At 43.8% G+C, this 14557-nt stretch overlaps 1 protein-coding gene across 1 annotated transcript in view; it reads left to right on the top strand.

Moving 5' to 3' along the window:
* The first annotated feature begins 252 nt into the window (after positions 1–252).
* SLC30A5 (solute carrier family 30 member 5) overlaps positions 253–14557 on the top strand; it is an 88734-nt gene continuing 74429 nt past the window's right edge. The window contains exons 1-4 of the mRNA XM_082275262.1: positions 253–562; positions 2033–2155; positions 10197–10263; positions 14283–14368. Coding sequence (XP_082131388.1) covers positions 492–562; positions 2033–2155; positions 10197–10263; positions 14283–14368 — 347 coding nt within the window. The 5' untranslated portion in view covers positions 253–491. The remainder of the gene's footprint in view (positions 563–2032; positions 2156–10196; positions 10264–14282; positions 14369–14557) is intronic.

Below are 14557 nucleotides of genomic sequence, written 5' to 3'. Positions count from 1 at the left end.
CTCTGACTCGCTCCAGGTCTCCTTTTATATTACTAGAGACAGGTAACTGGAAATGTCAGCTGGTCAGCAATGACAGCCTCTCCTTTCCTCTCATTATATGGCAAGGACAAGACTGTTCCTGTGTCCATGCTTCCAGCACTACTAAACCTGAACTGTCTATGATGAATAACACAGCGCCCCCTCCCTGTCCATGTGGCAGATATGAGATGAGAGCCGTCTTGTCCCCGCCGCTTTTCCGTAGCTCGGTGACGTCACCTCCATCTGACGCTTCCTGCTCCATCATCACTACGGGCCGGCGAGCTGGCAGTGCTGGAGGCTGTATAGCCGGAATATGGTCCCTGTGCCCGGCTGTCACCTCTCCGCCCCCATGTATTCCCCGAAACCCTCCGCCCACAGCTGGGAGCAGCGGCTGTAGAGGGCCGGGGAGACTTTTCCTCCTATAGGGGATCCGGCTGTCCCGGATGAAGGACTAGGACTGTCCGGGGAGAGCCATGGAGGATAAGTACGGCAGCAATGTGATGAGTACGGGCAGGCTGGGCCCTGTGGATGCCCCGGAGTCCAGGTGACCCCATACTGTGTGCTTACCGTACTACATTCTCACTGACAGGTGTTCTTTAATCCCTCCCCCTCCAAACTACCACATCCCAACCCCCCCTCCCCATCAAACTACCACATCACACATCACTCCCCCCCCCCCTCCCAACTACCACATCACTCTCCCCCCCCCCTCCCCACTACCACATCACTCTCCCCCCCCTCCCCACTACCACATCACTCCCCCCCCTCCCTCCCCACTACCACATCACTCCCCCCCCCTCCCTCCCCACTACCACATCACTCTCCCCCCCTCCCTCCCCACTACCACATCACTCTTCCCCCCCGCAACTACCGCATCACTCTTCCCCCCCCCCACAACTACCGCATCACTCTTCCCCCCCCCCCTCCCCACTACCACATCACTCTCCTCCCCCCCTCCCCACTACCACATCACTCTCCTCCCCCCCCCCCCTCTCCCCACTACCACATCACTCTCCTCCCCTCCCCACTACCACATCACTCTCCTCCCCACTACCACATCACTCTCCTCCCCCCCTCCCCACTACCACATCACTCCCCCCCCCCCAAACTACCACATCACTCTTCTCCCCCCCCCTCCCAACTGCCATATCACTCTTCCCCCCTCCCAACTGCCATATCACTCTTCCCCCTCTCCAATCTATCACATCCCATCTCTTCCTTGCTGTGTCATAGGACATAGATGCTGTCACATACTTCTCCCATACCCGGAAGTACTAACCATATGATGTGCTAGCAGTGGAGTGAAAGCAGACCTTCACACTAAAAGATAACTTTGCTTCCCCTAATCTCTCCCCCTCCACAACATGACCCCCCCTTTTTATTTATCTATATTTCAGCCAGCCCCCTGTCCAATGGGTACTCGTGCTCGGTATCGGTGCAACCCTAGAATATAGGATTGTCATTATAATTTACATGCAGAGATGGAATATGTGGTTGAAGAATGACCAGACACCGATGGGCACACGAGTATCATTGTAAGGTCTCCTACACACAGAATGTTACATTATAAAAACTCTCCTAGAAGCCTTCCTCCTGGCAGCTGCATTTTTGCAGAAAAACATCAAGCTCTTGGGCATTCATATTATTGGCCAGAATAATTATTCATTCTGGCCATTGAAATGAATGAACACTCAAGCACTAAACGCGCCTAGCGTTAACTCACCTTTCTAGAAGTATCAAGTGTTTTCTTGTGCCCAAACTCTGCTGCTCCTGGGTGCACTGGTCCTGGGTTTTTTTTTCCTTGTCTCTAAACTCCCCAGCCACTAAAAGCTGTAGTGTGCATGGACACATAGAATAACATGGAGGGGCGATTTGAAGCAGGAAAAAAAAAAAAAAAACGCCCGATGCCCATAAAAGCGGCAGTAAAAACCTCCTGTGTGCATGAGGCCTAATCGTCAGAGTAGCTCTGTTAGTGGTGATCTGAATGCTGTACTTAATGACGTTTCTTTTGCAGGCTGACCCGATACATTCTACTTCTCTGCTTCACCAAGTTCCTGAAGAGTCTTGGGATCTTCGAATCCTACGATCTATTGAAAGTAGTCCATATTGTACAGTTTATCTTTATATTAAAATTAGGGTAAGTAGGCTTCCTGTTAAGAAACTTTACCCATATCAGGTCTGGATGAAGGCATCTTTCAGTGATACATATATTTACATAGTTTGTGAGGTTGAAAAAAGACACCAGTCCATCCAGTTCAACCTATGATGTGTGTGTGTGTTTGCTGTTAACCGTACATTGTATACCCCTGTATGTTGTGGTCTTTAAGGTGCCCATCTAATAGTTTTTTGAAACTATCAATGCTCCCTGCTGATACCACTGCTTGTGGAAGAGAATTCCACATCCTTACCGCTCTTCCAGTGAAGAACCCCTTACGCACTTTAAGGTTAAACCGCTTTTCCTCAAGTTTTACTGAGTGGCCACGCGTCTTATTGTATCTCCTTTCTCTGAATAGTTTGTTCCTTATGCTAGGGTCGCCAGTACAGTATTTGTACATTGATATCATATCCCCCCTCAAGCGTCTCTTCTCCAGAGAGAATAGGTTCAGTGCTTGTAGTCTTTCCTCACAGCTGATGTCCTCCATTCCCCTAATTATTTTTGTTGCCCTTCTCTGGACTCTCTCCAGTTCCAGCACATCCTTCCTGAGGACCGGTGCCCAGAACTGGACAGCATACTCCAGATGTGGCCGGACCAGAGTCTTGTAGAGAGGGAGAATAATCTCTTTATTTCTGGAGTGAATCCCCTTTTTTATGCATCCCAGTATTCTGTTGGCTTTGCTTGCAGCAGCTTGGCATTGCATGCCACTGCCAAGCCTGTTGTCTACCAGTACCCCCAGGTCCTTTTCCATCCTAGACTCACCCAGAGGTTCCCCCCCTAGTGAGTAGCTTGCTTTCTGGTTTCTGGCCCCCAAGTGCATTACTTTACATTTATCAACATTAAACCTCATCTGCCATGTAGTTGCCCACCCCGTTATTTTCTTCAGGTCCGCTTGTAAGGTTTCCACATCCTGCATAGAAGATATTGGCATTCCTAGTTTAGTATCATCTGCAAATACTGAGATTGTACTAGATATCCCCTCCTCTAGATCATTTATGAATAAATTAAACAGGATTGGTCCCAGGACAGAACCCTGGGGGACCCCACTTTCCACACCCGCCCAATCCGAGTACTCCCCATTAATCATCACCCTCTGGACTCTCCCCTGGAGCCAGTTCTCTATCCAGGTACTCACCTTATGGTCCATACCTACCTTCCTTAGTTTGTACAGTAAGTGTTTGTGGGGAACGGTGTCAAAGGCCTTTGCAAAGTCCAGATACACCACATCCACAGGCTTTCCTTTATCTAGATGGCAGCTCACTTCATCGTAGAAGGTTAATAGATTGGTTTGGCAAGAACGATTTTTCATGAATCCATGCTGATTACTACTTATAATACCGTTTTCATTACTAAAGTCTTGTAAAGTGGTCCCTTAACATCCCCTCCAAAATCTTGCAGACTACAGATGTTAGGCTGACTGGCCTATAGTTACCCGGGATACATCTCGGCCCCTTTTTAAATATCGGTACCACGTTGGCTTTTTTCCAATCAGCTGGCACCATACCCGTCTGTAAACTATCCTTAAAGATCAAGAATAATGGTCTGGCAATCACCTGGCTGAGCTCTTTAAGAACCCTCGGGTGCAAGCCATCCGGTCCCGGTGATTTATTTATGTTAAGTTTCTCTAGTTTAGTTCTAAGTCTATCTTCTGTTAGCCATGGCGGTATTTCCTGAGGTGTGTTGTTTAGTTTGGCCTTACAAGCTGGGTTCATGTAGCCCCCCGATTCTTTTGTGAAGACTGAAGAGAAGAAATGATTTAACACTTCTGCCTTTTCTCTGTCCTCAGTGGCCATATTTCCTTTGTCATCTTTTATGGGGCCAATGTGTTCTGGCCTCGCTTTCTTACTGTTTATATACTTAAAGAACTTCTTGGGGTTCTTTTTACTCTCCTCCGCTATAAATCTCTCGTGTTCTATTTTAGCCGCCCTGATTTCATCTTTACATTTCTTATTGCACTCTTTGTAATGCTTAAATGCTGCCAATGACCCCTCAGTCTTGTATTTTTTGAAGGCCTTTTCTTTAGCACTAATATGCATTTTTATGTTGGAGTTTAGCCACCCAGGGTTTAGTTTTGCTCTTTTAAATTTATTTACCTTTGGAATGCACTGGTCAATCCCCTTGTTAAGTATGCTCTTGAAGCACTCCCATTTTTCCTCCGTGTTCTTTGTTCCCAGGGTTCTCTCCCATTTGATATTTTCTAGCAGCGAGCGTAGTTTTGGGAAATTGGCTGTTTTGAAATTCAGTGTCCTTAGGAAACACAAGGGTAATATATTACTGTAATTAATACTGAAACTTATTGACCTATGGTCACTGTTCCCTAAGTTGTCCCGTATTTCTATATCCGTGAGCAGGTCTGTATTGTTGGTAATCAGTAGGTCAAGTACTGCATTGTTTCTTGTCGGTGCATTCACCATCTGACCCATGAAATTGTCCTGCAAAACATTTAGGAACTGCCGAGCCTTGGTGATGATGATCTTTTAGTTAGTTTTGGAGTTAATGAATCTAAACATTTCCAAAGCGAGGTTTAGAAAACGCATTTGAAGCAGCCCTTGTCTGTCTGTATTAATAAGGTCCAAAATACTAGCTCCTTGCCATAGAAGAAGTTTTCTACTCGCACTACACTGTCTCCTACCTTCATTCCAGCCTTATTCACGTGGGCAGCTCCTGGCGATTCTTACCTGCGGAGGAGCAAGCTGCATCCACCGAGTGAGTGCGGAACAGATTTGTACCCTGCTACTCTGCTCCTCCGAGTGGTTATGTGCAAGTAGGGTCTGTGACTGGTCCTGGATGCCGACATTAAGTCCCGGTTAACAACTATTGCGATGCGAATATACTGCGTGTTCCCGCATCGCATCCGCAGAACAGGCAGTTCACACTGCCGTATGTGATACGCTGGGGGTGTCACTTCAAAGTTAACAACGTCCCCAGATCATATCGCAGTGTGATCTGACAGTTCGCACATGAATCGGATCGCACTGGTGGGAACCACAATGAGATCCGATTCTGCTGCAGACCAAAAAAAGGGTCCTGTGCGAGTTCACTGCGATTGCGGTGCGAATTCAGCCATTCAAACTGTGTGGCTGAATTTGCACCCCACAGACATCACATGTGATTTAGGAGCAGTGCACTCCGAATTACATGCGATGTCTGTGATCGCATTAGTGTGAACCGACACTTGGCCACATCTGAACACAGCAGCCTATTTACCCTCTGCTGTCCATTTTAATGAGGTCTTACAGCGCTGGAGAACGTTCAGCATTTAACACTTCAGGAAGTGTAAGATCTTTGTTACACTGTGATTCCATCCTGTAACCCGTACCTCACTGCTGTGTTTTGTAGTGACAGTGAGGAAACCACCGGTCCAATTTATTATAATGTGAAGCAGGGTGAGGTGGACCTGTGTTTACTTCAAACAACCAATCATGTGAAAGAACATTAAAAAAAAAAAAAAAAATATATATATTTTACATAACTGGATGTTTGATGTGAGTGCAGGTTAAAGCTGAACTCCCAGCTTTTGATATATTGGTGTCACTCCAACTATATCATTACTTGTAAAAAATTAAATTTTCTAGCCAATTTATTGTCAATCTCTTATGAAAGAAATGTACTAAAATGTGAACTGAACCTTAGCATGATTTATTCACATGTATGGTAGGGTGAAGAGCTGATGCCCAGCTTTTACACTGGCCTAAACAAACTATGTCCCTCACTTACATATGAGGCAGCTGGATGTGCGATAGAAACATCATACCGCACTGTTTTCCAGGTTCAAGCCGAGACCTTCCTGTGTCATAGCCGGAACACAATAGAGTCTACCTGATCGGCACTCAGATAAGAGTAAGTAATATAAAGTGATGTATTCTAGTAATGAATACAAAGCTTCTTCTGATTGGCTGAGTGAGAGAGGGAGGCTGATGATGTCACAGCCTCTGACTCAAAGGAAAGCTTTGTATTCGTTGCTAGACTACATTGCTTCCTCTGAATGGCTGAGCGCAGATCAGATAGACTCTATTGTTTTCCGGGTATGAGACAGGAGGTCTCGGCTCGAATCCGGAACAGAGTGCGGTGTGATGTTTGTAGCCTCAGCTATGTACAGTTTATGATAAAGGAATTGGCAGCACTCCAGATTTATTGACTGGACATCCAAATATGACAATCGTGACAAGGTAGGCGCGTTTCACACACTGACTGTGTGCTTAATCATTACTAGTCAATAAATCTGGATTTTGACTCAACCTGGAGTGCTGCCAATTCCTTTTCCTTTATCAAGTTTTCACGGAGGCGAGCTGGGGCATGCACCGGTGTGAGTCATCAGGCAATTACACCACCTTGAGCAGTGAGTTCTTGTCTCTTCAAGTACAGTTTATACCGCACATCCAGCAGCCAGCTTGGCCCAAACAAACTATGCAAAGTATATCAAAAAATGAAGTTCAGCTCTTCGCCCTATTATACATGTGAATGAATCACGCTAAGGTTCAGTTCACAGTTTAGTAAATTTCTTTCATGAGAGTGACAATTAATTGGCTGGAAAGATAATGATAAAGTTGGAGTGACGCTGATATTAAATGAATAGCTGTACACCAGCTGTGTGTTGGACAAGTTGCTCTTTAGTCCTGTATTGTGCACACAAGGCATTTTCTAACCTGTTTTACTTCTGCTGACTGTGGAATGTTGGGACAGCTCCAGTGTTTGGCTGGGAATGTTTGTTTTTCGGATAATGTATCTTTCTCAGTAATATGGAAGAGAGAATTTAAATTCTCGGTGCTGAGAGATTTTGCATTGATATATTTCTTCAACAATAGATAAGTGTGAGGTAAGTGACAGTGCGCTTTTAGAGGAACTTGTCCAAAAAGAACGATGGGTTCTGCCATTTCTAACTTGTTGGGGCCGCATTCACACACGCTTAAAAAAAACGATGCGCGCAGCACAATTTTTTACACATCTGTATACAATGTAACATTGAGTTCAGCTGCAGGAAAAAAAACGAAATTAATATAGCTGCGTCCTGGACTGTATTTTGAGTTGTATTTTATGGTGTAGGCGTGTAACATTTGTGTTAGTGGTTTTAAAAGCTTACTTACCTGAGCTCCAACTCGATCCAGCGATGTGCACAAGAGCAGCTGCTCTCCTGGGTCTCTTCCTTCTCATTGGCTGAGACAACAGCGGCTCCCACTACTGTCAATCACAGCCAGTGAGCCAATGAGGAGAGAGTGGGGCGGGGCGAGGCCGAGCCATGCTCCGTGTGTGAATAAATACACAGAGCAGCGGCTCATGAGTAAGCCTGCTCGGGTGGCCCATAGCAAGCTTGCTATGGGGGAATTCAGCGGGAGGGAAGGGCTATGTGGGGGACCCAGGAAGAGGATGATCTTTGCTATTCTGTGCAAAACCACTGCACAGACCAGGTAAGTATATGTTTGTAAAAAAAATTGCCTTTTAATGTTTACATATGTACATCGTAATTAAACTCTGTTGGCCGCCACTGCTGCTTAGGGCCAACATGTAATTATCAAGAATGTGTCTGCACTGCTGATTTTGCACTATTAATGATTACATATCGGTGCCAAGAGTCATTCGTGCGGCAGTGACGCATGAACAGAATGATTTTGGCCAGTCATTCTGTACATATGCTGCCATCGTATTAGGCTGCATTCACATGTCAGCGTATTGATCGCGGGCAGAATCACCCTCGCGATTCCGCCCGCGATCCGTAAATCATTGCAAATCGCGGGATGCATGTGCGTTGCCCGTGATTTGCAATAGCACCCCAAACGCTGTGCGATGTTGCCGCGATTTCTTTTTTTTTTTTGCGCGATGTTACCGCGATTCGGCAGGCGGAAATTGCGGCAACATCGCACAGCGTCTGGGGTGCTATTGCAAATTACGGGCAACGCACATGCGTCCCGCGATTTGCAATGATTTCCGGATCGCGGGCGGAATCGCAGTGATTCTGCCCGCAATCAATACGCTGACATGTGAATGCAGCCTTACTGACTCATTCAGGGCCGTCATGTAAACAATAATAGTATATTGAACAAGAAAAAAGTCCTGATCGCCACACACCAATTAAACCCAACCAATATGCAGATATTGGCAGCCTAGCTATGTCCAAGCCACGCCCCCAACGCATTTACGTGGCTTGCACGGAGCTAGGCTGAGGCTGCTATTACCTGCCTAACAGTCAGATTTGTTTGGTGTGCGGCAATCGGGACTTTCTTTTCTTTTTCTTTTTTTCCGTGTTGAATACATAGAGCCAGGACAGGCTCTGTCTGTACACCTAGCCAGCACCGACAGTGGAACTTACTGGAATTGGACACAGCTTGAGCAGTAATCCATATCCTTTTCAGGTCACAATTCATAGTGTGTGAGTAGCAGCGCAGGCACTGTTGATGTCATCCCTGAGCAGCAGCCATTTGGGTACATTTACTCTGTAAGCATATAGACATTGCCCAAACTTTACAAGCTTGGCGTGTTTGGACTAGATTTTTTTGCAGGATCTTGCTGGCAGCAAGATCCTGCTTAAAGGAGTTGTAATGTCAGAAGGTTTTTTTATCTTAATGCATTAGGATAAAAAAAACTTCTTTGTGCAGCAGCCTCCCCAGCACCCCCTAATATTTACCAGAACCCATCTCTCTCCAGCGATGTCCACGAGTGCCTCGGCCATCCGAGACTCTCCCTCCTGATTGGCTGAGACTTGGCAGTGGAGCCATAGGCTCCCACTGCTGTCAATCAAAGTCAGTCAGCCAATCTGGAGAGAGGGGGAAGGGCTGGACCACAGCTCTGTGTCTGAATGGGCACAGGAAGCTGTGACTCGGCTCGGGTGCCCCCATAGCAAGCTGTTTGCTGTGGGGGCACTCGACAGGAGGGAGGGGGATCAGGGCTGCTCTGTGCAAAACCAACTGCACAGAGGAGGTAAGTATAACATATTATTATTTTTATTATTATTAATAAAAAAAAAAAAAACTTTACCATCACTTTTAAAAGAAAGATTTAGTGGTGTAATAAGGATTATAGAGCTTTTATATATGTATGGAGATCAGTTTTAAATGATGTAAGCGGTACTTCTGAGTTTGATCCATCAGCAACTCGGGGTTATTGTGGCAAGTTTTAAGTTTAGTTACAGGTACAAATTCTGGAAGCCAGGCCTCAGCTGCAAGTGCCTTTGAAAAGATGTGGGTCTTCATAAACAGACCTATGCAGTCTCCTGCAGTTTTCCACAATCGAGGTAATGCCTTGTGTTCCCAGCATCTGTTTGAAATCTAATGTAGGTGATTAATTACATTCTGCTAAGCGATGTGCTTGCAGGCATCATCCCGGTACCATATTTTAGAGCCAATGGTCGGCTCTGTTGTAAAAGCATTCCTATCCTAACTAGCCGCTGGAATGCTTTTACAAACATTGGGAGGAGATGTGTAAATGCCCCCCCCGCCACCTTCCATGGCTTTACTGGGATCTCCCATCCCACAAGGAAGCCTGCTCGACCAGCTGGTGGAAGCCGGATCTGCTTTGTTCGGCTCTGATATAGTAAGTAGGTAGGTAGATCGCAAGCATCGATCATCCAACACATGTGAGGTATCACTGCAAATGTCAAATCATGGGCAGTAATCCTAGCAGCAGACCTCCTGTGGTAAGCTGTAAAGGCTTTTAAAGCGTCGCCTATGTATAGTAAAATTTACGTTTTGTCACCGTTGCACGGGTGTGCGCAATTGCCGAGTGTGACGTGTTTGGTATCTATTTATTCAGCATAACATCATTTATATTTCACCAAAAATTGGTGTGTGTGTGTGTTTTTTTTTTTTTGCATTAAAATTTAAAGTGTGTTTTTTCAAATGCAAAAAATTGGGTTTAAAAAAATTGCAAAACCCACCAATTTGTTCTCTGGGGCTCCTGCTTATAAACAATATATAATTTTGTGGGTTCTAAGAGATTTTCTAGCAAAAAATACTGATTGTTACATGTAAACAAAGTGCCAGAACAGCCCTGGAGGTCAAGTGGGTAAATACATGTACTTTTCTCTCTACAGGTCTGCATTTTTTATGGTTTTGTTTCAAAAACCATTTTCTTCTGGGAAGACAATTACTAGACGCCAAGTAAGTTGATATACCCGCATGGTTTGTTGTACTTTGGATGTTATGTAATCATGGAGGAGAGAACCCCCCACATCTTTATTTGTGGTGACCAGGCTCATTTTCTAACCTGCACTAGAGAAATGACAGTCTGGTTGTTGTGGACTTTGCCTTCACTTACCAAAAAAGTATATATTTCTGAAACAGGATATATATATATATATATATATATATATATATATATATATATATAGCGCCAAGAGTGTGCACAGCACTTTAAAAAATAAAGGGAGGTATTACAGTTAAAATAGAACTCAAGACACATGGGATAGGAGGGCCCTGCTTGTGGGAAGCTTACAATCTAAGAGGAGGAGGGGGTGATGAGTTGATAGAGAAAGTAAGTATTTGGTTTAGGCTTCCATGAAGAGATGAGTTTTCAGGGATCATCCAAAGGTGGATGGAGTAAGGGTCCTTTCACACGGACGGTCCGTATGTCCGTTTTTTATCCCATTTTTTTGCGGATGAAAAACGGACATAATGCATGTCAATGGGATTGCGGAAGTCAGTGGATGACCATCCGCTGACATCCGATTTGCGTCCTTTCCTATCAGTTCCGTTTTTTTGGAACGGAAGAGAACCCTATTTTTCTTCCGTTTAAAAAAAAAAAAAACGAAACAGATGCAAAAACGGATGTCAGCGGTGTGATTCGCTGATATCCGCAATCCCATTGACATACATTATCTCCGTTTAGCATCCAAAAACGAATGGAATGATAAACGGACATACGGACCATCCGTGTCCGTTTAAAAAAAAAAAAGTGCCAGAGCGGATCAAAAAACGGTCCGCCCCGTGTGAAAGGACCCGAAGAGTTGGCCGGACAGATTGTGTTGGGGAGTTCCAGAGGATGGGAGGAGGTGACAAGGGAGCTATAGAACAGGAGGTTTGGGTAATATTTTGAGATGAGTTTGGTTATGTAGCTCATGGTGAAATTATGGATGGCTTTGTATATTAGGTTTTTTAATTTTATTTGTTGGGTAAGTAGAAGCCAGTGGAGGAATCGGAAGATTGTTAAAGAAGACATGTCTGCATAGGACAACCATAAAGGATCTAGAATGTATACAACACCGATACGTAGATAGGATAGTAAATGGGCTAACAGTGATGTAATCGCATATGTGAAAGCAAGTGTTCAAGCTGTTCATTATTGCTCTGATATTTTCCAATTTATTGAAACATCTTCCTTTTGGTTTGTGTTTTTTTTTTTTTTTTTGTTTTTTTTTTTTTGGTAGATGTGGATATTTTTCTTTGAGAGAGCAGCTGAACATCTTTGTAGAGCTACAGTGTTAGCAAGTGTCTTTGCAGTAGACTTTGTTGTTAATCTAAAAACGCAAGGGATCATATGACTGGCAAATGATAAGCTAAGGCATGGAATGTTGTGCAAGTTCCACAATTTCTCATGAATTAGCTTATCATTGACCAATCACAAGTTTACCTTAGCAGATTACCAGTCACAAATTGTATGTTGTCACAGTTAGTAAGGCTTCAGTCACACTAATGCTTTTTGCAGAAATGCATTTCATTTTTTTAACATGGGTTCCTATGGAACACATTCACATCAATGCATTTTTGGAAAGGGTCGGGGACTTTTTTTTTCTCCTGCAAAATGCAGCATTTTGCATGTAATAGACTTCAATTGATAGTATTGCGTTTTTACCGCGATTTGCATTATTTTTAAATCTGCCCAACTACAAATCCCCCCCCCCCCAAAAAAAAGCACAAAATCGCGGTAAAAAAAAGTGGAAAGCACAGCAAAAAGCTCTACAAAAATGCTCAAAAGCAACATGCATAGGTGTGAAACGAGCCTTAAGCCTCAGTGACAACTATTGTTAAAGTGATACTAAACACACACCGTTTAATTTACATTGTCCCTTCCCTTTCTGTATGTGGATGATGGCACTGTAATTAAAATAGTAATTGGTACCTTTTCCTAATCGATATACAGTCGTTACATGACCCAGCTCTTTCCCAGGCTGTCTGCAGGGTAACATAAGCAGGAGGAGCTTCTAGTCCTCTACTGCTGGTCAAATGTAAAAAAAAAAAATAATAATAATCTGCCTTTTGGGATACAGAGTAAAAACAAATAATATCAATCACTTTTCTATATTTTTATACAAATATAGATTTGAAATCAAGTCTTTATTTTGTGGCAATAAGATTGTGTGGGCAGATTTTTGCCAGTCACAGGCTGTGTCACACCCCTCTAGCCTGTGTCTTAGAATAGGAGGGAGATGAAGCCTCCATGCCTCTACATGTGATTTTCCGCCCCCATTGTGTTTAGCTGGTTAGTGGGCATGGAGGAGGGAGGGAGTGGGCTGTCATTTACCACTGTGTATACAGTCACGTCCACTTGTTACTTTATAGTCGCATGCATTGCTCAGATGTGATAGGGAGGGAATGCTCCACATAGAAACTCACTAAAAACTGAGCATGTGCAGAGTAACCACCACAGCTGCAAAATCCCTAGCTGAATTGGGGACAGAAAGTGGTAATGGAGAGCAGCAGGATCAACCAGGTTTTCTGCAGAATACAGAAAACAAATCTCATAGTGGAGTGAGTATGAACAGCATGTAATTCATCATTTATTGAGAGATTTTTATGATGTGTGTTTAGTATTAACAGACATATTTCTAGTATTGACTGACCAGAAATGAGAATTTTGGTTTAAAGTGTACTTTCACTTTTGCAGCCAAATTTGTGAAAACCCCACTATGTTTGTTATGTATTCCCATTCACACACCCAAAAAAAATTTAAGTATAATTCCAGTATAAAATGAAATTCTGCCCTTGCTTAGTATGTTCAAGAACTAGGACACCCAATGGCACCACTGCTGTCCATCAAAGTCAGCTAGCCAATCAGGAGAGAGAGGGGGCGGGGCTCTGTCTGAATGGATACAAGGAGCTGTGACTCGGCTCAGGTGCCCCCATAACAAGCTGCTTACTGTGGGGGCAATCAACAGGCTGGAGGAACCAGGATCACAGAAGAGGAGGATGGGGGCTGCTCTGTGCAAATCCACTGCAACAGAGCAGTTAAGTATAACATGTTTGTTATTTTTATAGGAAACTAAATGAGCCTTTACAATCGCTTTAAGCCATTGTTAGTGTCTGTGTGTTCATTAGAGTATAGTTCTGATTAGCCCCACCTTTGTCCTGCCCAGCCCCCCATCCTGCCCGTCCATCAACAGAAGTGTGCTGCAGCTCCTCCTTGAATTATTTTTGCTTGCAGATATGCCCAGCAGCTGCACTTTTTGGGGGAAAAAAATGGATTTTTGCGGTCACATTATTGGAGCGTTTTTTTTAGTTAACAAGGTACTTAAAAACATCTATTTACAATTTCACACATAATGTATTGGGGCATATGATTGCTGGAGGGTGAGTTAAAACAACCTTTTTCTCCTTTTTCTTATATATCCCTCAACTTTTTTAGATGTTTCTAAGGAGAAAGCCTCTCAATGTCCTTTCCTATTTTGGCTGTACTTCTATGGATCACAGGAGGCCACTTCATTCTGCACTATTGTGACCCATTTTCAGCCGACATTGGGCTAAAGTCCACTGTTAGCTTATGTCAATAAGTCAGTCCAGGCCCCGAAAAGATCCAGACTTTACAGTCAGGATCCACCCAGATGCCTGCCCCCTCTTAAACCAAGAGAATGAAGTGTGATTTCCCCCGCCCCCAGTGCTAGAGTTATGAGAAAAGAGCATTTAAAATAGATAATTAGAAATGTTTCAGTTTATGTATTTTTAAATTCTCCTATGTGAATGAGAACATGTGATGCTATCCCAGTTTGGAGGCAAAAGTGGAAATACATTTTAAACTTCTTCAACGTATTGTTTCTTTATAAAAGTGGCACAAAAAAGCAATTTTGTGGGCACAAAGGTAATTTAGGCCTTCATATGTTGAATGTGGAAATCTTTTGCCTTGTATATACAGTATAACCCGTCTGTTCTATGATATAGATTGTAGTTAACATTGCCTTTCGTTTCAGTGGATCAGTATTGTGAAGCATGCGTTCGTTGGCTGTATTATCTCACTTTTGTGGTTCTTTGGCCTCACTCTATGTGGACCATTAAGGTAATTTTATTCCTCCTTTTTGTTATTGAACACCAGATTGGATAGTTGTAGTTCCCGGGAAAAACATTAGTAGTTGACCCAAACTACATTAACACCTTGGGCGACAGCAAACCCAACACCAATATCCTGAAATGTTTGACATCAGAGGGGTTTGCCTAAACCAGGCAAATATCCCAAGGCTGGCTATTA

Source organism: Pelophylax lessonae (genome assembly GCF_965119305.1).
Source record: "Pelophylax lessonae genome assembly, chromosome: 1".
NCBI lineage: Eukaryota > Metazoa > Chordata > Amphibia > Anura > Ranidae > Pelophylax > Pelophylax lessonae.
Note: the sequence above shows the minus strand (reverse complement) of the source record. Positions and strands in the feature narration are given on the sequence as shown.